Source organism: Myotis daubentonii, chromosome 5 (assembly GCF_963259705.1).
Source record: "Myotis daubentonii chromosome 5, mMyoDau2.1, whole genome shotgun sequence".
Classification (NCBI taxonomy): Eukaryota; Metazoa; Chordata; class Mammalia; order Chiroptera; family Vespertilionidae; genus Myotis; species Myotis daubentonii.
The window spans coordinates 44,723,685-44,742,797 of NC_081844.1; the positions used below are offsets into that span (position 1 = coordinate 44,723,685).

At 32.7% G+C, this 19,113-nt stretch overlaps 1 protein-coding gene across 1 annotated transcript in view; it reads left to right on the forward strand.

The window, feature by feature from the left end:
- The window catches only part of SPOCK3 (SPARC (osteonectin), cwcv and kazal like domains proteoglycan 3), a 333,704-nt gene extending 316,048 nt beyond the window's left edge, over positions 1-17,656 (forward strand). The window contains exons 8-11 of the mRNA XM_059697687.1: positions 3,818-4,039; positions 10,962-11,024; positions 13,546-13,683; positions 16,182-17,656. Coding sequence (XP_059553670.1) covers positions 3,818-4,039; positions 10,962-11,024; positions 13,546-13,683; positions 16,182-16,351 — 593 coding nt within the window. The 3' untranslated portion in view covers positions 16,352-17,656. The remainder of the gene's footprint in view (positions 1-3,817; positions 4,040-10,961; positions 11,025-13,545; positions 13,684-16,181) is intronic.
- Positions 17,657-19,113: the final 1,457 nt, after the last annotated feature.

The following is a 19,113-nucleotide window of genomic DNA, read 5'->3' on the forward strand; positions in this document are numbered from 1 at the left end:
TTGGAATAGTGCACATGCCCTGGCAGTAAAATTGGCTCACCAGATATCCAGAGACTAAGAGGTGTGGTCAGCCAGAGGAAGATATCACATATCACAGGAAATACAGTGGAAATGTGAGTGCTCTGGGAACCTACTGCTTGTGATTAGTGTCTGAAGTGGGGGGCAGTCTTGTGGAATCTGCAATAATCTCCAGGACATAGTGTCAAAATTGAATTAAGTTTGCCCAACAGGTGTGACTCAGTGGTTGAGTGTTGTTCCATGAAACAAGAGGTCACTAGTTTAATTCCCAGTCAGGGCACATGTCTGGGTTGTAGGCTCAATTCCCAGTATGGGGGTGCAGGAGGCACCCGATTGATGATGTTTCTCTCTCATCAATGTTTCTACCTCTCCCTCTCCCTTCTTCTCTGTCTAGAAATCAATAAAAACATATTTTTAAAGGATTGAATTAAATTGTAGGAGACCCCGTTGCTATCCATAGGGAATTGGAGAATTGCTTGGTGAGGAAAAACAGTATATTTATGGTACAAGTATTACACATAGAGAACAATTTTTTTTTCTTTAAAAGAAAAGATGTTTTTGTCTCATTTTTAATCACTTAAAATACTGGTAAGCTGTTTAGAGCAAACATCATAATGGAGTATTGTGGGGTATACAACACATAGAGAATTCAAATGGATAACACTAACAGCAGAAAATGTGAGATAGTGTAAATATACTTTGGTAACTTTCTTATAGCATATGTGAAGTGGTATAATGTTATTTGCAGGTAGTGTGTGATAATTGTGTATACTGTAAATCCTAAGGAAAACACACAAAAATAAAATATATACAGTTACTAAACTATATTAGTTTCCTAATTCTGATGTAATGGATCACCCCAAAGTTTAGTGGCCAAAGCAACACAAACATTATTTTTCAGTTCTGTAGGTCAGTGGTCCAACACAGGTTTCCCCGCACTGAGAGCAAGCCATCGGGAGGACATGAGCCCTCCTGCGGGCTCTAGGAAAGGATCCACATCTTAGGTCAATTGTGTTGTTGACAAAGTTCAGGTCCTTGCATTTATAGGAATGAGGTCGCTGTTTTCCTTGCTGGTTATAAACTGAAAGCTATTCTCAGCTTATAGGCATCGTCCCTGTTTCTAGGCTTCTGGTTTCCTTCTGTCTTCAATGAAATTTTGGGGCGGGAGTCTTATTTCTGTCTGACTATTGGTGTGGAAAATTCTTTATTTTTAAGATTTATGTGATTAGATTGGGCCTATCTAGATAACCCACAATAATCTTCCATTATTAGGGCCAGCTGATTAGCAACTTTAATTTCAACCACAATCTTGATTGCCTTTATATTTGCATTGTATTGCATATAGTGACTATATGATAGTATTATCCACAAACTGTTAAAGTCACCAAATAGTATTTATTAGCTCTAAAAGTTCAAGATAAGACTGGGGAAACCTTTTGTTTTGCCCCCAATAAATTTTATTTTTGTAGCATCGACAGGATCATATTTTATATATAAATTTTATTGAGTTTTTACAGAGAGGAAGGGAGAGGGATACAGAGTTAGAAACATTATATGAGAGAGAAACATTGATAAGCTGCCTCCTGCACACTCCGTACTGGGTATGTGCCCACAACCAAGGTACATGCCCTTGACTAGAATCAAACCTGGGACCCTTGAGTCCTCAGGCCGACGCTCTATCCATTGAGCCAAACTGGTTAGGGCGACAGGATCATATTGAAAGTTTACATTTAATTTAGAATATCAAAATAATTTTATTTCTAGTCCTTTTCTATTACTTATTCTGGTGACCCTTATAACACAATTTTATGTATGTCATTCAAATAACATAAGTTCACTGTACTTTTTATTTTCAAGGCAACATAGATCATGCTTTAAAAATCTCTACCTTATCTAGATGTGGACATTAAAGCTGAGTTATATTGAATAACTTAACCTAGTAAGATAGCAATTCATATCAGATAATTTGACATTCTTGATCTAAAACATTATGACATTTCATCAAATTGATCCTTCAGCAGACATGTGCTTTACAAGAATGTAATATCCCTTTAGTATAAAGGGCAAAATCTTAGTTCTATTGTGTCTAACATTTATTAAATATCTGTGAATGTCCTGATTTAAGAAATATTCTTTTTTGTTGATGCTTGGGTTATTAGATAAGTTCTCCTCAAAGTAGAGCTACACAAATTATTGAAAGATAACAGCACTTTTCTTTCACACTATAATTGATGAAAATTAGAAGTAAGAATGGGTTGAAACCAACAATGACGTTTACAAGATATATCATACAAGCTGGGCAAAGATAATTTTAAAATTTAGGTTTTAAAGATTGATGATCAGTCATAGTAAACTCAAGCACTTGTGAATATATGATACATATGGGCTATTCCTGTCACTCCCTATGGCATCCCAGCTTCCACATTTGCCCTCATATTATACACATGACAGAAATAGTCAATTTAAAGCAAAAGTCATATTATGCCACTCTCTGCTTTTAATATTTTAATCATTCTTCATTGTTCTGAGTAGTCAGTCCAGAGATTTGGCTTAAATCTAAGGCTCTACTATTACTCCTCTGATTCTCTATCACTTGTCTCTAAACAGGAAATACTGGTTGGTGAATCCCTAGCTGGTGGCCTTCTGCTCACTTTCTCTGAGCATTACCTTATATCTCATCTACCCCAACACAAAGTGAGCTTTCAGACTTTGGTGAAATCCCTGAGCAGTATTTGCCTTTGGTCTGCAGGGCCATACTCCAACTATCTTGCTCCTTTGGCAATAACAGGACTAGTGAAAAGTAGATACACAGATATGCAGCTGGAAATCAGATGCCCATCTCTCCTTCTTGCAGACACTGTAGACTTTAGCAGGATTCTCTTAGAGTTCTCCAGACTAAGTTTTGGAAGACAAACCAGTTGAGTCCTCCATTCCAGTAAGTAGGTGAAGGGAGAAGATAGCCTCTCTTCACTAACTCTGAATGCTTACTAAAAGATAATGGCTCTTCTCTCTTATTCCCATAGCTCATACTCATAAAGGCTGTTATATCACCATTAGGCTTCTCCACTGCCCTGAAAATTAGATTGGGAGAGAGGGAGTGATTTAGATGCATACCAGAAATCTCTTACCAAGAACTCAGTTTCTTTCAATGGTTATGCAGAATTTAGTATATTTGTTTTCTACAGGTTGCTTTCTTCATGTAATCCCTAAGCATATGACAACTTCTGGTAGAAATAGTTTTAACCAATACCTCAACCCATGCTATTTTAAAAGTGAGCTCCAAGGGAATAGGGCCTTATCTAGATTTTTCAACCCAGTATTTCCAGAACCAAGGTCAGGACCTGGAAAGGAACTAGGAAATGAGCAACTTATGTATGCCATTGCTTTGTTTGAGTGGGGGAATCCTGTTTTGATTATACAAGTAATCTTACATGAAAAATGTAAACAATGAAAATCAGAATGTTTTTCTTTGTGCTTTTTATGAAAATGTCACAAATACCTTTTACCTTATCCGCATTGCCTAGCATGGTGGTGCACAGATAGAAAGCAGTAAATATGTTCTGGATACATTCCAAAAAGGCAGTGAAATTTTTAATTTGTCAAGTCCACAAATTTAAGTTTTAATACCAATAATCTAAAATTGATAAATAGGATTCAAACATAAAATGCTAAATAACTATAACTTTATTTGCAATTATTCTTACATCATACCCTACACAAACAATTATGTTACTTTATTTTGCTTCCTGCTGCTGGTGACTTTCAGCTTTAAATAATCATTTTCTGTCTTTGCCATTAGGATTTGATACCAGTATTTTGCCAATTTGCAAGGATTCACTTGGCTGGATGTTTAACAGACTTGATACAAACTACGACCTGCTACTGGACCAGTCAGAGCTGGGGAGCATCTACCTTGATAAGAATGAACAGTGTACGAAGGCATTCTTCAATTCTTGTGACACATACAAGGACAGCTTGATATCTAACAATGAATGGTGCTACTGCTTCCAGAGACAGCAAGGTAAAAGATGAGAAACCTACCAATTCAGATAGTTGACCTGCATGTCAAATTTTATCTATTCGTTCATGATTAAAAAATTGCACTCTATGTATATCCCATTCATTTCAGTAGATGCTTTTCTAATTAGAGTGTTTAATAAAGGGGCAAATAAGAAGCATGTTGAACAATATAGTTCTGCTAGGGATGCAAAACATGCTAAATAAGATGAAAAATAGTAACTAATATTTATATTAATATACTTCATTATAGTTTCCGTTTTAAACCACCAAGAATCACATAGAGATATGAGAACATCCATATTAAAAGTAATCAGTAAAATGAATTTGCTATCTACATTACCCACAGTGTAAAATAAATGGTTTTTATCACTCTACTATAGAGCTTTAATGTTCTATTTTGTGATCTGATTAAATGAGCTGAATGAACCACAGAATTTACCATAAAGTTATTTTTACTCATCTGATTTTTAAATGACTTAGTCTTCCAAACTCTCAAAATCACGTAGCTTCATAAAAATCCACAGCAAAGAAAATGTGTTGATTCTCTGGAAGAAATGAAATAACCTGGACAATTGGAATGAAGCTAGTTCTTTATTTCTTTTTTTAAAAATATATTTTATTGATTTTTTTACAGAGAGGAAGAGAGAGGGATAGAGAGTTAGAAACATCAATGAGAGAGAAACATCGATCAGCTGCCTCCTGCACATCCCCCACTGGGGAAGTGCCCACAACCCAGGTACATGCCCTTGACCAGAATCAAACCCGGGACCTTTCAGTCTGCAGGCCGACGCTCTATCCACTGAGCCAAACCGATTTCGGCTATTTCTTTTTATTTATATCAGCGGTTCTCAACCTGTGGGTCGCGACCCCTTTGGGGATCGAACGACCCTTTCACAGGGGTCACCTAAGACCATCGGAAAACACACATATAATTACATATTGTTTTTGTAATTAATCACTATGCTTTAATTATGTTCAATTTGTAACAATGAAAATACATCCTGCATATCAGATATTTACGATTCATAACAGTAGCAAAATTACAGTTATGAAGTAGCAACAAAAATAATTTTATGGTTGGGGGTCACCACAACATGAGGAACTGTATTAAAGGGTCGCGGCATTAGGAAGGTTGAGAACCACTGATTTAGATACATTAATGTAATGCAAAAATGGAGCCATGCTTATATGCTAGATCGACTAATAATTATAATTATGTATATAAGGAAAATAGATCCAAAAAAACTCATGATAAAGTTTGGGGAAATGTAAGGAAATAATGATATGTATAATTTGGAGCTAATTTTATAAAAACAGACTGGTGATTAATCTAATGTGATATACCTGCTATTGTCACTGCTTTTTAAAATTTTGACAGCTAATAGAATGAATAAGTTACTTTAAATTATATTAATGATTCTCAGTTTTTCATATGGGAAACTAACACATTATGTAGGATATTTTACTATATCGATTACTTTTTTTCATATATTAGTAATAGTTTAATAAGTAGGGGTAAGTTATTATCAATAAATGAATTACCAGTGGATCAACAGCAGAGTTTGTAGAGTAGCTAAATTGTTTATAACTAGTTTAAGCAACATTTAAAAATTAGATTTGCTTTATGAAAATATTCTAAATCATACAGACAGACACACACTCAAATAAACACATTGTTGACTTTATTATTACATAGGTGCTTCTAGGTGATAGAAATCCTAAAAACTACATGCTAGCTTTAATAACTGTTATACATAAAAGAATATTTTCCTGTTTTTTCAATAAACAATAAGTTCTTAAGTTTACTATAATAAGTGTAATGTAGAAAGTTAACTTTTAACTCTATAGTAAACTTAAGAATGTTTTTTTATTGAATAAACATGAAATTATTATATATTACATATAGGAAGAAATAAGTATATATGGAGAGAGAAAGAGAAAGGTGTATATCTAGGTATTACTAATCTAGATTTACTTAAAACTGCAATCAAGACTATAGTTCTATGGTGTTAGAAGTATCTTGAAAATGAAGTAATTGTGTTTTTTAAAAAAACTTTCACAATTAAGGTTTAGCTCAAGTTTAATAAAAGAGGTTAAGAATTTAAATGTTCATGCAAGTGAAACACTTGTAGGTTTCTAAGGAAAAATATATTTTAACTTTAATTAAAATACAAATTTGTTTCTGTGACTAATTTTCTGAAATCATGACAATTAAGCACTACAAAATGGTTATGATTGTGATTTTTAAATTTCTTTTTCTAAGCAATCATTAAAAATGAGTAGGAGGAATATTTATTGGTGATTTTAGTTACCTTAGGAGTTAATAACTTACTTTCATAAAAGTATATTCTAAGTCTCTACTCTGAAAAAGTAAATCAATTACTAGTTGCTATTTCATTTAATGTCCTATTGTATAAAATCCAGGGGGGAAAAAAAGAAAATTAACTTTTATTTAAGTCCACCTAGTCTTTCGTATACATAAAAATGTTTATTACCCAAATAGCACTGTGAAAATATTGTTATTCCCATTTTATGCCTAAGGCCTGAAGTTTATTGATCTTTAATAACTTCACGTTACAGAATGAGGGCAGGAACTGGTATTTGAAACTAGAATCTTTGACTTTTTTCTGAGTCGTTGCAATTCTACATTCTGAGTTTGCAAGGTAATTATATACAAAATGCCATAGAGACATTACTGTGTGCAACTTCTTGGCAAATCCTACTTTGTACAGGTAACATCAGGCATAATTTTTCAATCAACAATATAGCCAATGCTTTTTCCTCGGGACTGCAATGAAAATAGATGACATTTTTAGAGATTATTTATATAATTAATCTACCGGACGAGATGTTAAAATGTGACTCGTGTGTTAATTTTACAAAAGATGTTTTTCTATTTAATGAAAGACATTAAAGAGAGAGAACTTTGTCCTCTGGTCATAAGAATATTTGAAATTTCTACTGATGAAAAAATCTAAATAAAGATTTTCAAGTGTATCCATTGTGTGAGAAGCTATGTGAATAGTAAAATATTGACTTAAAAAAAGGAGAATGAGGACAATGGCTAACTGAGAGGCACATTAGGGACCCACCTGCTGTTGCAGCTCTAGGCACCCTTCATAGCGAGGGGGAGTGCATACGCCCCTTGGAGCTGCGCTGTGCACCGCCTGGACTGCTGTGCGCTGCCTACTTAGAGAGTCGCTCTCCAGCCTCCATCATGCCTACTATGTTTTCATTTCTGACTGTGGATTGTCTATATATAGTTGACAGCTAATAAAGATACACTCCTCAGAAATGACTAGTTGTGATTATAGAAAAAAACACACATTTGTATATTAGAACAATTGTAAACATATTGATATTTCCTTACTTTTTTTTACCCAGTAACTTTTTATTTAGTTCCAAATTGTATGGGAAGATAAAACTGCATCATTTTCATTATATTGAATATTCCAATATAAATCATGTGTGAACGGCCCCAAAATAGAGGTTTGAGTTTTTAAACTGAGAATTCAAAACAATGAACAATGTTATTTTCAAAAACAACATTTTGAAATTGAACTAATAAAAAAATATTCTATTTTTCTGGTATTTTTAAACTAACCTTTGGAGTGATTACTTATAAATTCAATGATTAAAACATATTTTATTAATGCATGATTCTCATAAAATTTTTAGCACATAAAATCAGAATTTTCCATAAAGTTATAACACCGTTAGGTAGTAAACAGAGGGGATAAATCTTGTGATATAAATTTGTGTGTACACCCTAAGTTGACTATTCATAGTCTAATCATGTCTAAACCTTCATCCAATTAATTGGGTTACTATCCTTTATCCATATCAGTTCTTTGCAAGTGAGTTTAAATAATAGATGAAATCTCCTTTAGCACTTTAGGAATTAAGGGCCAGATAGAGCTGCCTTTTAAATAATAAAAAAAAATATTTCAAAATCAAAAATTTTATGTAGTTGATCTGTCATGATTTCTTTTGAAATCTTACAATGTTCTCTTATACAGAATTTGTAGGACTAATAATCAGGTTTATTTAGTGAGCTTACAAATTAAGTCAGACACAGATATACCTGTAGTTTTAGGCAATTCAGTAGTGAACATATATGAAATGCTGGAGGCCTGGTGCATGAAATTTAGGCATGGGGGTGGGGGGAGGTCCCCTCAGCCTGGCCTGCACCCTCTCCAATCCGGGATCCCTCTCGCAATCCAAAACCACTGGCTCCTAACCACTCACCTGCCTGCCTGCCTGATGCCCCTAACTGCTCCCCGGCCAGCCTGATCTCCCTAACTGCTCTCCCTTCCTGGCCTGATCCCCTAACTGCCTAACTGCTCTCCCCTGCTGGCCTGATCCCCCTAACTGCCCTCCCCTGCCAGCCTGATCTCCCTAACTGCCTATCTGTGCTCCCCTCCTGGCCTGATCCCCTAACTGCCTAACTGCTCTCCCCTCCTGGCCTGATCCCCTAACTGCCTAACTGCTCTCCCCTCCTGGCCTGATCCCCCTAACTGCCTATCTGCTATCCACTCCTGGCCTGATCCCCCTAACTGCCTATCTGCTCTTCCTTCCTCACAGTGCCCTTCGGACCCTGGCACTGGCATGCTGAGAGCTCTCCACTATGGCCCTGCCCCCATCCTAATTGGTTGTCACATGACAACATCCTGGTCAATTTGCATATCCCTCTATTATTAGTATAGATTACTTCTACTTTACAGTATCTGGCCATTAGCTATTAGAAGAATTACTTTAAATATATTGAAACTTCAGCTTAGATCTTTCCTCTTGGTTCTAAATGCATAGGTGGAGGGCAGTACATTTTAAGTTATCTATTCTCTAACCTCATACTATAGAACTTGATTCCTATTCCTTGAATGTTTAGTGTAAGAGCCCATAGATTATTAAGAAAAACAAAGCAATCAACTGAACCAATTTCAAAATGAAATAGAACAAACTCCTTTTTCTTCACAGTTTAGATTCACCAAAGAAAAACAGTTTTGGCCTTGCATACTAAACTATAAATATATATATATTAAACACTTTGTCTCATTTCCTTATTCTGCTTTACTTACGTGCAAATTTAATAACTATATGCTATGAGAATGATATAATAAAGAATTTTAAAATCACTTGAATTAATTATACTTTGCTATTTTCTAAACAGTTCTAGTATAGGAGAATAGGTACTAGTTTATTGTTTTGCTGTTTCAAAAGTTTATGGTACAATTTTTATATGGCATATATTAAAAAGAGGGTTTTAGAATATGACTGTAAAATACACTGCACTGCTTTTAGCTAAGAATATGTATTATGTGTAAGGACATATAATCTACACTAATAAAAGAGAAACATGCAAATTGGTGTCACTCCGCTATGCCCACCAGCCAATCAGGATGAGTATGCAAATTAACCCAACAAAGATGGTGGTTAATTTGCATATGCAGGCGCAGAGCAAAGACTGAAGGCTCCGGCTAGCGTGAAAACTGAAGACTGAAGTGGCTTGGCTTCTCCACTGCAGAGGGAGAAGCCAAGCTTCGCAGTGGCCACAGCAGAGAAGCCTAGCTTCGAGGCTTGACTTCTCTACTGCGGCTGGACCAAAGGCCTGGGTCCTGGGTGCTGGAGGAAAACTGGTGCTGGCAGCCAGGGGAAGGAAGGCCTATTGTGAGAATCTTCGTGCAACGGGCTTCTAGTTGTATATATACTATAAATCAAACTGTATTGTGTCTATTTAGAATTTTATACTCCTAAAAAAATAATCTCCTTTAAGTGATTGAGTTTGAAAAATAGCCAAATACTTATTTCCAAATTGTTTTAATATTTTAAGTAATATTCTTAAAGAATAGCTTATGAGAAATTATTGTATATCATATCCTTTCCAAATTGCATATACATGGGTTGGCAAAACTAGGTTTATAGTTGTTCATATGGAAAAAGACATTTAGGTTATGATTATTAAAAATAGCTTTATTAACTCAAAAGTATGTCACATTGGCACAGTGCACTTAGGCACAATCTGGCAAGTCCTCAAATTGCCCTCCTTCATTATGTACCCATTATTTTTTTATTATTGATTTCAGAGATGATGGGAGAGGGAGAGAGAGATAGAAACATCAATGATGAGATAGAATCATTGATTGGCTGCCTCCTGCACACCACAAACTTGGGATTAAGCCTTCAACATAGGCATGTGCCCTGACCAGGAATGGAACTGTGACCTACTGGTTCATAGGTCGACGATCAACCACTGAACCACACTGGCTGGGCTATATACATTCTTGTAGTCTATTTGCTATATTTACTCAAGCACACTTTGGCACATAGTTCTTACCTAGTTTTGCCTATCCCTGTATACTGAAGCATCTAGGTGAAATAAAAAGACCAAAGCCTGTCAACATTTTTCAGTATGAAATTTTATTAAGGTATCTCTGATATAACTTGAAAAAAGGATTAACTGTTTCATAGACCACTTTTTAGTGAAAAGCTATGTGTCTATATCTTAGAAACTGTTTTAAGTGAGGGGAAAACATAAACTGTTATTTGTTTGGGTGATAGTCCATCAGTTGGGTTTACATTGATGAGTTGATGGAGCTTTTGAAAGTAAATGATAAGAACCTTTTTTCATTATATAGTAAGTATTTTATACCATTCTGTTTTTTACATCTAATTCAATCATTCTTAGGAAAATCAAGATAACCTAATATTTATAATCAGGACAGTCTCCCTCTGTCTCTATCATTGTAGGTAGGTATAGAGACATACACACACATGTCTATATGTATCTCCAAAAGTAAAATGAATAATATGTAATATGTGTTTTGCAAAGCCATATAAAAACTAACTGAAGTTTGATAACATAGAAATTACACTTCTTTTCATTAACTCTAAGCCTTGAAGTAACATTGTTAATGTCATTGCAGACCCTCCTTGCCAGACAGAGCTCAGCAATATTCAGAAGCGGCAAGGCTTAAAGAAGCTCCTAGGTGAGTAATAGATCATTCTTCTGAAGTCTTTATTACTTACATAAATAGCCCCAAGGAAACAGCAACATAAAATCAATATTAATTCAACAAAGATAGACTACACTAAATTTCAGTAACAAAATTTATGAAGTTTTTGAAAGCAATTAAACTTACTTTTATTGTCTTACCTATTGAAAGATATTATGTCTGTTTTATTACCCTAATATAATGTTCATTTTGAGAGTTATTAAGTAAAAAAGAAAGAGATTTGAACAAAGCTAAAGTTAAAGAATCAGCAGAAACTTCAATTCTATAACTAACAACTCAGGAATTAATGAGAGAGGAAGAGAGAGGGAGAGAGAAAAAAAACAGAGAGAGACACCCTGAGTACCTCAAGAAAATATGAGCACACTTTTTAATGTTCTTATTAGAACCTTTTACTAACTTTTAGTAAGTTAATGTATGTTTTAGAACATTCAATTGATAAATAATAGATAATTCCAAATATTACCCACCCAAAGCTATCAGATTATTAAACTATTATGTATAATAATTGTGTTATTCCTATAAACATCCAATTTTAAGTAAACTCTTTTGGGAGTAATTTTAGATTAACAAATTTCATAAAGACAGTACATAGTTTTCATATATCCTTCAACCATCCTCACCTAATGTTACCATCTTATCATGTATCAAATAAACATTATATATTTGTCAAATTTAAGAAATTAATATTGCCATGATCCTATTCATTAATCATCAGACTTTGGATTTTAAGGAGTTCTTCTATTGAGGTCCTTTTTCTATTTTAGGACCCAGGACAGAATGCCTCATATGCAATTTTTTAAATGTATATGAATGCCCTTGTTTATTTAGCGCCACAGATTTCATAATGTATTTGAATCTGATTAATCTGTATATATTCTGATATGCTTATTAAATTATAATATTATTTGTTTACAAAAGAACAAATTTAATCTTTCTTGAAAATTATTGATTCAAAATTAAAAGCTTCATTTTTTAAATAAAGCATTTTAAGATGTGAAGCATTACTAATGAGAAACGCTATGCATCATGTTTCTTTAAATTCTTATAAAATGCACATGTATTATTGCTCACAAAAGGAAATAATACATTCGTACATTCTTTGGTTTGTTTCCAATCATCAAAGTTTACCCATGTACAATGGGAAAAGCCATTGAAATTCAACTAAACATTATTTTAGGCAAGGTTTACTGGTGACAAAAGTTTATTGAAATTCAGGCTCTGATTATTTGAAGTTACAAAAAAAAGGAAAGAAAACATATTTAGCTCCCTTTAGGAGGATTCACCTTTATTCCCCTTGCATAATAAAAATTAAAGTCATTATTATAGAGTACTGAATGTCTTAAGTATATTTTTAATTTGCATAGGATAATGGTACTTGTCTGAAAATTGATAAATTGTTGTATATATGTGAGGCACCATATGTTCCAATTTGTGAGTTCATCTTGCTTGATTTCTGAATTTCTAGCATAATTCTTAATAGTGCTCTCTTCCATTTTCAAAGTATACTTGCCTAAAGGTTAAATTAAATGGTCAACACTAGTTTTACCTCATAACTTTTTAATGTCAGATATGTCAAATAATGGTACTTTTTTCATGAGGTAGAGTAAGAATGTTAGAATTTCTCCTCATTTTTGTTGGCATTTAATCCACAGAAGTGGTTCTCAAATTTTGGTGATACTCTGTCTACCTCACTGATAAACTAGTAATTCAACTCCTTCAAATGAATTATAATTTTTAAGCAAAACTGATTGTTTAAATATCGGACTTTTGAAACTTTTTAAAGGGAGGAAACTATGATCCCATACGGTTGCAAGATTAATTGTCTTATGTTTTATCTATTTATTTAGTTGTTGTTGTGTTTCTTTCCCCAAATAACTCTAGTATGTGTGATCACTGAGGGGAAAAATTATTAGGAAAGACAAGAAAATGTTCAGACCTTCCAAAGCTTACATTGTAATGTTGGAGTGTTTATTGAAGAATGTGAATTCACTTCTAAGTTATTAGTTAAACGTTTATCGTTAGCAATGTGACAAATATACTATTGATATTATAGATATGGAAATGAATGTCTGTCTTTCCTACTAGACTGAGTTTAAGAATTTTTAAGAAAGCAATCAAAACCAATAAACCCAAAAATTTCCAATACAGAGGCTATCACAGTATAGCATACAATGACAGACCACACACACACACACACACACACACACACACACACACACACAATGAAAATAGAATGTTGGTAGTAATGAGACTGTGAAGGGTTTGGTATGCCATGCTAAGTGGTCTGCATGAACTAATGTGCATATTCAATTAACCAGATTTTAATTCTGTATTATACCTCTCAAAACAGTACCCTTTGCCCAGTAAATTTGCTTAACAAAATAAATAAAGGCAATTCATTGTTACAATGGCCAGCTTCATAGATGGAGCGGGACCTCTATATGTGCATGTCTTGAGTGAATTAATGCATAATTGATCACTGTGTGTTTCATAGGACAGTACATACCCCTATGTGATGAAGATGGTTACTACAAGCCAACACAATGTCATGGCAGTGTTGGGCAGTGCTGGTGTGTTGACAGATATGGAAATGAAGTCATTGGATCCAGAACAAATGGTGTTGCAGGTTGTGGTAAGCAAATGGGTACTTACTTAGTAATATCTCAAGCACAGGATAAGTACTTAAGGATCTCATTCATTTGTTCAAGTGTTTAAGGAGGACATATTTTATGCAAAGACTATAGAACATTTTAGGGGTAACAAAATATTCCTAGCATATTAAAAATTATATAATTAATGAATGCAATTACCTCATTTAGATATTTTAAGGAATAATTATTAAAAGCTGGGTTCCTTTTACCATGTCACATACAAAAAGTATGTTAGCTACCACTTGTTTCTGAGTTAAGTCAAACCTTTGTCATCCATTCTATCGTAGTGTGTGCCACATGTATATATGGCACCCTTTTTTCTGTAGACCATTGGAGAAGTTGACTTTCCAAGTACGTAGTCTCAACAATGAGAGAAAAACTTATCTTTTTTAAAGGCCCATAAACTGCAGCTATATCAGTTTGTTTCCCTTATGTTTGAGTGGCAAAAATATAGTTTAATTGTTTGAAAGGTCATTATAATTAATATTTGAATTCTTTTCATAAGCATACATTTTTATGTACCAAACTAAAAATATTACAATTAAGTTGGGAATCACATACATGTAGTTTAAAGTTTTAAATGTAACTTCTTTTTTGTTTTATAAAATATTTTTTCCAGAATGCAAGTTTAAAATCAGTATTTTTGTTTGTACTATGGAGAGTTTTCACTACAAAAGCCACTCAGCTACACACACACACACACACACACACACACACACACACACTAGGAATTAATGGATTATGTTTCAAATAATACACAAGACCAAAAATGAAAAAATAGTTGGTCAATCTTATATTGTAGACAGTGTTTCATTGTCTCATTTATGTAGATTTTAAACTAATAGATTGTTTGCTAGACTTGTGATTGTTTAGAAATATATAAATGGTAAACAATATGAAAGTAATCTAATTTAATGTTTATATGCTTGTTCTACATTTATTTATTCCATAAGATTTTTAACACCTTGATCTTAATTTTCTGGCCAATGATTCTATATTTATATAGGATAAAGTAGTACTTAGTAGCTACCTAACATGCTTTTAACATGTATAGAACATGTCTTTGCAATATGTAGTTTAAACTCACTGTATTAATAGTGACTTCAATCATCAGTGATACCAATGATGGGTAAACAATTTTAATTTATGTTGTAAATAAAAATTATATAGAGGTGAATTCAATAAGTGAACAGGGGAAATATCTTGGAAATGTAATCCTGAGTTTTCTTAGCATTTTGAAATTAAGAAGAAAATACATGAAGTAGAAGAAAAATAACAGTTTGTTCACATAATATATAAATTTCAGTGTGTCATACTATGAAATCAATCAAATATAAATATTGAATTACAACAATAAGATATATTATAATTAGTTACCAGGAATTACAACACTAAAATGTTAGAAAGGGTAGAAAATAAACACACACTAATAATAGAAGAGTTAAAAAATAAATACATATTAAATAATATGTGTACTATTACCTCTATAAATAGAAATACATATATGTGGGGCATCCCCAAAATGTATACACACACTTTGAATAATTGCAAAGGCAGTGTTTATTTAAATAAAACACTCTCAAAATTTAGCTACCAGATGTTCAAGTGTGTATTTCTAAATATTTTTAAAATAATAACTAGCTATGTTAGTTTTCTATTGCTATTGTAACAAATTCCCACAACTATAGGGCGTACACCACACAAATTCATTATCTTACGGTTCTGTATGTCAGAGGTCGTGCATGGGTGTCCTTGTGATGAACATCAAGATGTCTTCAGGGCTGCATTCGTTCTTGGAGGCTTTTGAGAAGGACCTGTTTCTTGCATCTGGAGGCTGCTCACATTCCTTAGGACAGTACATACCCCCATGTGATGAAGATGGTTACTACAAGCCAACACAATATCATGGGCCCTTTCCTCTGGTTTCAAAGCTAGCAACATTGCATCTCTGACCATTCATCCATAATCAAATCTCCCTTGAACTCTATCTGGGAAAGGTTATTTGATTGAAAGACACTATTTATTATCTGGGCCCAACAGAATAATCTAGGATATTCTCCCCTTTTTAAAATCCTCAGTTTAATGACTTCTTCAAAGTCCCTTTACCATGTGAGGTCACATATTTGTAGGTTGCAGTGATTAGGAATTGAATATTTGAGGGGGGCAATTACTTTGTTTATTGTAGTAGTAGAAGAAGTTATAATTCTTTATCAGATTCAAAGTTTGACAGGGACTCTATAAAACCTGGGCTGAGATAGTATTCCTGAACTGGAAATACCGACTTCAGTAACAATTCTGCTTTTTGGTACATACATGTTAACAAATAATAGAAAATAGATTTTTTTCCTTTTTTTGTTAAGTAAGTTAAAGAGCAAATTACATTTTTCTTAATTTTCTCAATTTTCATCATAATTTTATATTCCTCAGAAATTATTTTACTATTCAGAGAAATAACATTCATGTTTACATTTTTCCTAAGCTATTGATTTTGAGATCTCTGGAGATTTTGCAAGTGGAGATTTCCATGAATGGACTGATGAGGAGGATGATGAAGATGATATTATGAATGATGAAGATGAAATTGAAGATGACAATGAAGATGAAGGGGATGATGATGATGGAGGTGATGATCATGATGGGTACATTTGATGAGAGCTGAGATCAATACATTTAACATTTCTATTATTTACAAGTGATAGCCTATTGAGAATTACCTTCTTGCCCCCAAATAAACTGATTCTAAAATTCACGTATATTTTGTATAATTATTTCAGATATTGCAGCTAAAGTCATAGAACTTTATGTTTAAATAAGAATCACTTACTTTGAGTTTTTATATGCCTTAGAGAAAAAGAAAACACATATGGAGTCTAATCAGATGAAAGTTAGAAGTGCTATTGATATAAACAAACAAATGTTTATAAGAATAAACTATGTAGATCTTCCACAAACAAAAAAACAACCATATTTGAGGTCTTATGTGTTATGTTTCTGAGAGAGACTGTAAATTAAACTTATAAATAACTTGTTGGTGACCGGGCACCAGGACTTTTTGAAAGTATGAATGACCTTAATTGCAATTCCAAAGTAGCATTTGTCCTAAACCTGGAGATGAGTGAGGGGATACAACACAGGGTAAGAAAAATAAGGAGTTCTGCATCATGTTTACATTAATAATGATGGTTTTAATTATGGAGTTATTATGGATATGATAGGATATTTTATGAAATGACAAGTATGGAAAACCGTGGATTCTGAAAGTTAAAAACTTAGTTGTTTCTTCTAGTTTTTATTTTAATTTCATTAACAGTCTCATGTAGATATTTTTCTATTCTTAAACAGCATGATTTCTTTACTTTTCTAGGTTTCTTTATCTTTCTTACCAGATACTTAGGGTGCAGAATTTAAAGAAGGAAGACAAAGGGAAAGATTTATTTAAATTATATTTTCACATATAGTTTGTGATATGCCCAATGTCAAATTTAAAAATCTTAGTTCTTACTTTATTTCCTATTATACATAAGAATTTCATTTAATCTAATAATTATACCATTTTTGTTGCTAGTGTTGAAACTTAGAGAACATAATGTATGGTGCCTTGCAAAATAGAAATAGAAAGGTTTTAGCATGCATACCAATATAGAATATTAGGCAATATATAAGCACACCTAATTAACAAAGTAATACCAATAAAGGTACTGCTGCTGGAATGAAGAAAAATGGAATATGTTTCTTTCTTTTTTTCTATTGTTACATAATTGCCATGTGGACTTGTTTATGATTATTGTGTAGAGTAGCATTTAAGATTTAACTGTAACAAAAATTACTTTACTTGCTATATTTAAGTTAGCATGTTAATTAATTGTGTAGACCTTTCCACGCACCATCACTTTTAAGTATATCAGACCTAAGGTTTTGTGCCCATAATAAAAATGAAAAACCTGTTGAATATTTCACATTGGTATTATAATTTAAACAGTGGGTCAACTGGTTTCCCGATATACCATCCATTGAAAGTAAAATTGGTGAATTATGTCCATTTGATTAATACACACTGAAAATAAACTTTAATGTTGACTTTATGTAATATTTAAAGTATAATGCGTTTTCTTTTTTACTGTTTATGTATAGTTTACAAAATAAAGAATCTTGTAACCAAATTAAACTGTTCCTTATTGATTTTCTGGGGTATAAATAGTAGCATGAAGCGTACTTAATCTGTTTTTCTTTAATGAATATATTACAAAGTAGCTAGAAATGGTTTTGAAAATTGCGAATTTTAAATCAGAGCTCTTGGCATCTTAAATATTTGTTTTTCTACCCATGTTAAAAATTTTTTTGTCTGTTGATTTGTTTTAATGTTTTCATTTGTCTTAATGTTGCAGATCATTTTCTTTATTGAGGGTGATAATCTAAAACCCATATTTGTGGTATTATATTTAGCATATTTAATTAAATGTCTATAGCAACAGCATTTTGAAGAGTGATAAAATAACTTTAACAAATGTATAGGAATTATAAAATATAATATAATATAGGTTGATTGGAAAAAGACAATCAAATTCTATGTGGAGGTTTAACAAATGAATTTAAAGTAACAAATATAGTGGGCTTGAAATTAAGATTAAAAAAAAAAAGAATCTTTCAGACTCTCTAGAAAGCAACCAATTCAACAGTAAGCATAAAATTGAAAATATTTACATTATTAAACTTTATATAAAGAATATATGTACAATTTATATTTATATACATATGAGTGTATAAAAATTCTATTTGTGATGTTTGTATTAGGTCTTTTGATTATTTGTAGATTTTGTTTCAATATCATTATTTTTATTTATTCTAAAAATATTAGTATTAACCACCTACTATAACGTAGGTACTATTTTAGGCACTATTGATTTATTGGTGAACAAAATAATTATGAAGTTACTATTATAGTTTGGATGTTAGGCAATACATTTATCCCTAAACAATAACATAATGTAATTGGAAAACATCAAACTAAGCTTTTCTACATTTATTTTATTTTTTTTTTTAGCTTTTCTACATTTACTTTAAATAAAAAGCAATGTGCTTTGAACTCTTAAGAAAAGTTCTTGATATAAACTCAGAATTTTAAAAGAGCATTTTTGAATGAAAATATTCAAAATGTTATCCTAACATTTTGTTCTTTATTTAAAAATATATTTTATTGATTTTTTTACAGAGAGGAAGGGAGAGGGATAGAGAGTTAGAAACATCAATGAGAGAGAAGCATCAATCAGCTGTCTCCTGCATACCCCCTACTGGGGATGTGCCTGCAACTAAGGTACATGCCATTGACCAGAATCAAACCTGGGACCCTTCAGTCCCCAGGCTGATGCGCTATCCAGTGAGCCAAACCAGGTAGGGTTTTTTTGTTTGTTTGT